The sequence below is a fragment of the Rhincodon typus genome, unplaced genomic scaffold, assembly GCF_021869965.1.
Source record: "Rhincodon typus isolate 14 unplaced genomic scaffold, sRhiTyp1.1 hic_rhity00003212, whole genome shotgun sequence".
Taxonomy (NCBI): domain Eukaryota; kingdom Metazoa; phylum Chordata; class Chondrichthyes; order Orectolobiformes; family Rhincodontidae; genus Rhincodon; species Rhincodon typus.
In genome coordinates this window covers 1-5,483 of record NW_025968850.1, presented here as the reverse complement: position 1 = coordinate 5,483, position 5,483 = coordinate 1, and the positions used below count along the sequence as shown (strand labels likewise).

The 5,483-nt window shown below is 45.9% G+C and overlaps 1 protein-coding gene across 1 annotated transcript in view; it reads right to left on the bottom strand.

The window, feature by feature from the left end:
• Positions 1-5,370, bottom strand: part of LOC109923199 (aminoacylase-1) — an 18,529-nt gene extending 13,159 nt beyond the window's left edge. Inside the window, exons 1-2 of the mRNA XM_048593595.1 lie at positions 5,189-5,370; positions 1,764-1,828 (exon numbers count right to left, since the gene is read on the bottom strand). Coding sequence (XP_048449552.1) covers positions 1,764-1,828; positions 5,189-5,276 — 153 coding nt within the window. The 5' untranslated portion in view covers positions 5,277-5,370. The remainder of the gene's footprint in view (positions 1-1,763; positions 1,829-5,188) is intronic.
• Between the last annotated feature and the right edge of the window lie 113 nt (positions 5,371-5,483).

Genomic DNA, 5,483 nt, shown 5'->3' with positions numbered 1-5,483 from the left:
AGAGACAGACAGAGAGAGACAGACAGAGAGAGACAGACAGAGAGAGAGAGCGAGGAAGGGCTGAGACTGAGGAGAAGTTTAGATGTAAGGGTGAGGATTCCAAATTGTCAGGCAACCAGGATTCAATGGCATTCACTGAGGCCCATGATGATGAATATGAAGGACTGGCACAGCACAGGGCACAGGTGATAGAGCAGGGAGGTGATGGCCTAGTGGTGTTATCGCCAGAGTATTAATCCCAGAAACACAGCTAAGGTTCTGTCGACTCCAGTTCAAATCCCGCCAAGGAAGATGGCGGAATTTGAATTCAATAAAGAATTTGGAATTAAGTGTCTACTGAATCACGGGTTCATTGTTGAATGTTGGAAAGACCCATTTGCTTCACTAATGTCCTCCAAGGAAGGAAATCTGCCACCCTCACCCCAGTCTGGCTTACATGTGACTCCAGACCCACAGCAATGTGGCTGACTTTCTGAAATGGCCTAGCAAGCCACTCAGTCATACCAATCGCAGGGGGCCTGCAGTGGATCAAGGAGGCAGCTCACCACTACCTATTCAGGGGGCAATTAGGGTCGGGCAATAAATGCTGACCCAGCCAGTGATGCCCACAATCCCATGAACGAAAAAATAAAATACAACGCAGCAAGGATTCAGATGAACTGAAGTCTGCAGAGAGGATGCAGAACGCTGAGGTGAGAGCAGCCAAAGGTCTGAGATCATTCTACCTGACAAGGAACTGTGTACGCAGTGTAGTACAAACGGCAAAGGCACTGCAAAGTGAGTGGTCGAATGATTATATCATATTCATCGGGGAGGGCCAAATGCATCTTAACCTCTTCCAATGAGTGAAATTGCAAAAGTGCAGAGAGACGAACTGTTTCTTCCCTATAAATTGAACAGTCACTCAATCAGACCTCCAGTGATTTGCCGATAAAGGAACACAATGTGAACCTAACTCAAGTGGCAGTGGTAGAACCAGGAGGAGAAGGGAGGGGCTCAGATTTTCACTGAGTCAGATTGACTCTGGGGTCCATTAGAAATGGTATCTGGGATCCAACTCAGGGATTCCTGACTCCCAGATTCCTTACAGCGTCGGACCAGGGCTTTAAAAACGACTGCGGGTTACGGCACAGTTGCTTTTTTCCCTTAATCCATTAATCATAGACTGACAACATCATTTCACGGCCTTTAAAATTCCAGTACCACAGGGGAAAGTAGAATGTCAGACACATCTGAGGAACGTTCCCATACACTCCAGCTCACACCAAATGCCAGCTCCTGTTTGTGCCAATTCATTTCAGCTGTAGGGTTGACACAAGTCACTTCCCATCGTGCCCACTAAGAGTGAAACTGCCCAGTTAACCCAAGGCCACTCTCTGCTCTCCCCTCTGAGTGTCAGTGCGCAGTCTCCCTGAGACATTGCACACATGGGCTGAGCTCAGTCCAGGAGTAGTGCCCAGTCTCTCTCACTGTTGGCAGTGACAGCCCCTGGAGGAGACTTTCAGAGGCACTATCTCTATCCTCTCTTTTTACAGATATCTACTGCAATCCAGCTTACCATGTATACCAGACTGGACAAAGAAACTCAACTGAGAACTCCACAAAAATATCACTGAAATAAAAGACAGTCACACCTCTGTTTATTCTTATTCCTCCTGTTTCCTCCCCACCCCTTTACAGGATTAATATAAATTGAGACTTTTTTTCAAATTGTAAGCCAGTCCTGGTGTTGCAGAGCCCCATCTATAAAAGCAATCTCTCACCTCAATCTTTTTTAAGGGTAGGTCCAGCTCCACACTCATCCTCTCCAGGAACTTAATAGCACCATCTGGGGAAAAAAAAACACGCTCAGTGAATCCTTCAATGTCCACAAACAGACTAAGTATTGAGAATAGCACTGTTATACTGCAAAATAGAGGAATGGTATAAGATCAAGAGGGTAGAATTAAAGCCAGGCTGGGCGGGGTGGGGGGGGGGTGGGGTGAGATCTGGGTGTTTTACAAATGAACCTGCACTGACCCACCTGTACAGTGACACAATAGTCAACGTGAGTGGGATTCCACTGTGTTTCCACACAGCCGTTCCCCATAAAACAAAACGTAACACATGGTCCATGTGTACGACCTTGTTTAAGTCTCAGAATGATCAAGATCCCATTGTAATCTTAGATAACCTTCTTGTATTGTCCACTATACCACATCTGCAAACCTACTAACCATGCCTCCTAACTTCACATCCAAATTGGTTATATCAATGACAAACAACAGTGGACCCAGCACCAATCCTTGTGGCAAACCGCTGGTCACAGGCCTCTAGTCTGAACAACAACCCTCCACCACCACCACCCTCTCCTATCTTCAAACCAATTTTGTATCCAATTGGCCAGCTCTCCTCAGTTCCTATGCGACCTAATCTTACAGTCTACCATGTGGAACCTTTTCGAAGGCTTTGCTAAAGTCCATGTAGACAACGTTTATTGCTCTGCCTTCATCTATTTTCTTGGCCACCTCTTCAAAAAAACTCCATCAAGTTTGCGAGACATGATTTCCCACACACAAAGCCATGCTGACTGTCCGTAATCAGTCCCCGCATTTCCAAATGCATGTGGACCATTGACTAATTACGGTGAAGACTTGTAACCACCGAGACAACAGATAATGGCTAGAGTCAGAGACTTAGGGGAGATGTAATGTGGGTTAATGTGGTTATGTGAATTAGTAGCCTGTATCATTTTGGGGGTGCTATGTAAGTTCATGTGATCGCTCAGAGATGGCTCCCTCTTCCAGCCTTCATGGAAGAGCTGACATTTTGACCTGTATATCGTTAATGTCTACCTAGTCTGAATAACATTTGACCCCACAGTAATAGATTTCTGCAATAGTTACGAAACTCCCTCCACAGTGCTGACTAATCGGCAGCTTAAAACCAGCAGATGGCACACACTACTGTGACTGTATATTGGCAGTGGAGGGGGTGAATATGAAAGGTGGGGCTGCTTTGTCTTGGAAATTATTGAACTTCTTGAATGTTATTGGAGCTGTGTTCATCCAGGCATCTCGCGGCCCTCACGTCACCCTCCATTTACAAATTTGCTGACGAAACCACCACAGTGGGTCGGACCTTAAAAACCAATGTGAGACAACACAGGAAAGAGATTGGAAGCATGGAGCAAAGACCACAACCTCTCCCTCAATATCTGGGAAGCGAAGGGGTTGGTCATCGACTTCAGAAATCACAGTGGAGGACACGCTCCTGTCTGTATCAATGGTGCTGAGGTGTAGGTGATTGAGAGCTTCAAGTTCCTAAGAGTAAATATCGCCAACAATCTATCCTGGTCCATCCACACCAACGTCTTTACTTCCTCAGAAGGCAAAGGAAATTCGGCATGTCCACAATGACTCTTAGCAATTTTTATAGAGGCACCATAAAATACAGATGTAATATTCAGATGTATCATAGCTTTGAGTAGCAACTGCTCTGCCCAAGGCCACAAGAAATTACAGAGAGGTGTAAGCGCAGCCCCGTCCATGATGAAAACCAGCCTTCCTTCCATTGACTCTGTCTACACTTCCCACTGCCTCGGGAAAGCAACCAACATAATCAACCACCCCTCCCACCCCGGTTATACTCTCTTCCATCAGGCAGAGGATAGAAAAGTTTGAAAACACGCACCAGCAGATTTAAGAGCAGCTTCTTCTCTGCTGTTATCGGACCTATGACTGGACCTCTCATATATTACAGCTGATCTTTCTCTGTAGCTGTAAAACTACATTCTGCTGTTCTATGGCCCTGATGTACTTACGCAAGGTACGATCTGTCTGGATAGCGCGGGAAACAATACTTTTCACTGTATCTCGGTACATGTGACGATAATAAATCGAACCAAAGTCCCCACCCACCATTAAAAAGTTGCTGGCTGTGCTGGGTGAGGGGCTAACCAAACAGTGGTCAATTTCAGGCAGGCGATCTTTGCTTGGTAAGGGAAATCACTGGTTATAGAAACAGGAAGGTGTTATTCCAGTACATTGAGACACGGTCAATCCAAACAGGCCTCCCCCCCTCCCCAGCCCTCCAATTGAACAGTTCACTGCTGGTGCTGTGCCTAAAGGGCAGTCTTGCAATTATCTGACCTTGCAAAGATACTGTACACAAAAGGGCCCACAATCTTCCTCATCATTACAAAGAGCTAAGAAGCCTGGAGCTCCAGACTGAGTAAGTGGATTTATTTACAGTGACAGGAATCAGAAATACATGTCCCCAGTTATTAAATTCCCAACACTCCAAAAGATTAACTCGAACACGAGTTACAATATCATTGGTTGGATAAGCATTTACATTAAAAAGATAAGAATTTGAATCATGGGGGCCCGCTCACAAATCTGCATTAAGCTGAGTTTCGATATAGCTAGGGTAGCCTATGCGTAAAGCCCCTCTTACTGTCTAGCATGCTCTATGTCAAAGCAAAATGAAAACAGCGATGCAGTAAATATGTGAAAACTGTGTTTATTTTTTGAATTTGTTCACAACCTTGTACCATCAGAGGCAGTGAAAAACGTTGGGACACTAGCTCTGGGAAAACGTAACAATCTTTTTCTGTCTAGTGGGCTGACCAGTCTGCTGATCTTCTCCTGCAATTGAGGGCTATCCTCCTCATTGTTTACCATGCAACCAGTTTCTGTGTTATCCACAAACTCTTGATCATACCCCCTAGATTTAAGCTGAAATCATTACCATACACCACAAACAAGGGTCCCAGGACTGAACCCTGTGGAATCTCAATCGAAACCAACTTCAAGTCACACAAGTATCCCCCTATCGTTGCCCTCCATTTCCTGCCTCTCAGCCAATTCTGGATCCAGTGTACCACTTTGCCTTGATCACATGATCGCTCAGCTTCTTGGCCATTCTGTTGTGAGGAACCTCAGCAAAATCCTGGTTAGTCTTCAAAAAAAAAAAAAATTGGATCAACTCTTCACAACTCTTCGTCAGAATTCATTCTCGTCAAGTCATACTGGACTCGAAATGTTAACTCTTCTTTCTCCCCACAGATGGTGCCAGACCTGCTGAGTTTCTCCAGCACTTTCTGTTTTCCTTATGTTAAGTATTGCCCCATTAGGTACAAACTGCTGCAGGCAAATTGCCACAGCACAGTGGCAGATCACACCGTGGTGTTGTCTATCCACCTTACCATAGTCTGGCTGAGGGTGGACAGTCTGGATCCTCAGGTATTCCCGAAACAAGCGGACCGACGGCTCCTCTTCCTGCTGTCCGTCCATCCTGCACACACACACCGTGTGGGTCTTTCACTGTGAGGGAGACAGCAAATTACACAAAATCATCAGGCACAGTCAGCTAGACACACACACTCACACTCACACACAACCTCTCCCCCACACACACTCACACTCACACACAACCTCTCCCCCACACACACACACACTCACACTCACACACAACCTCTCCCCCACTCACACTCACACACA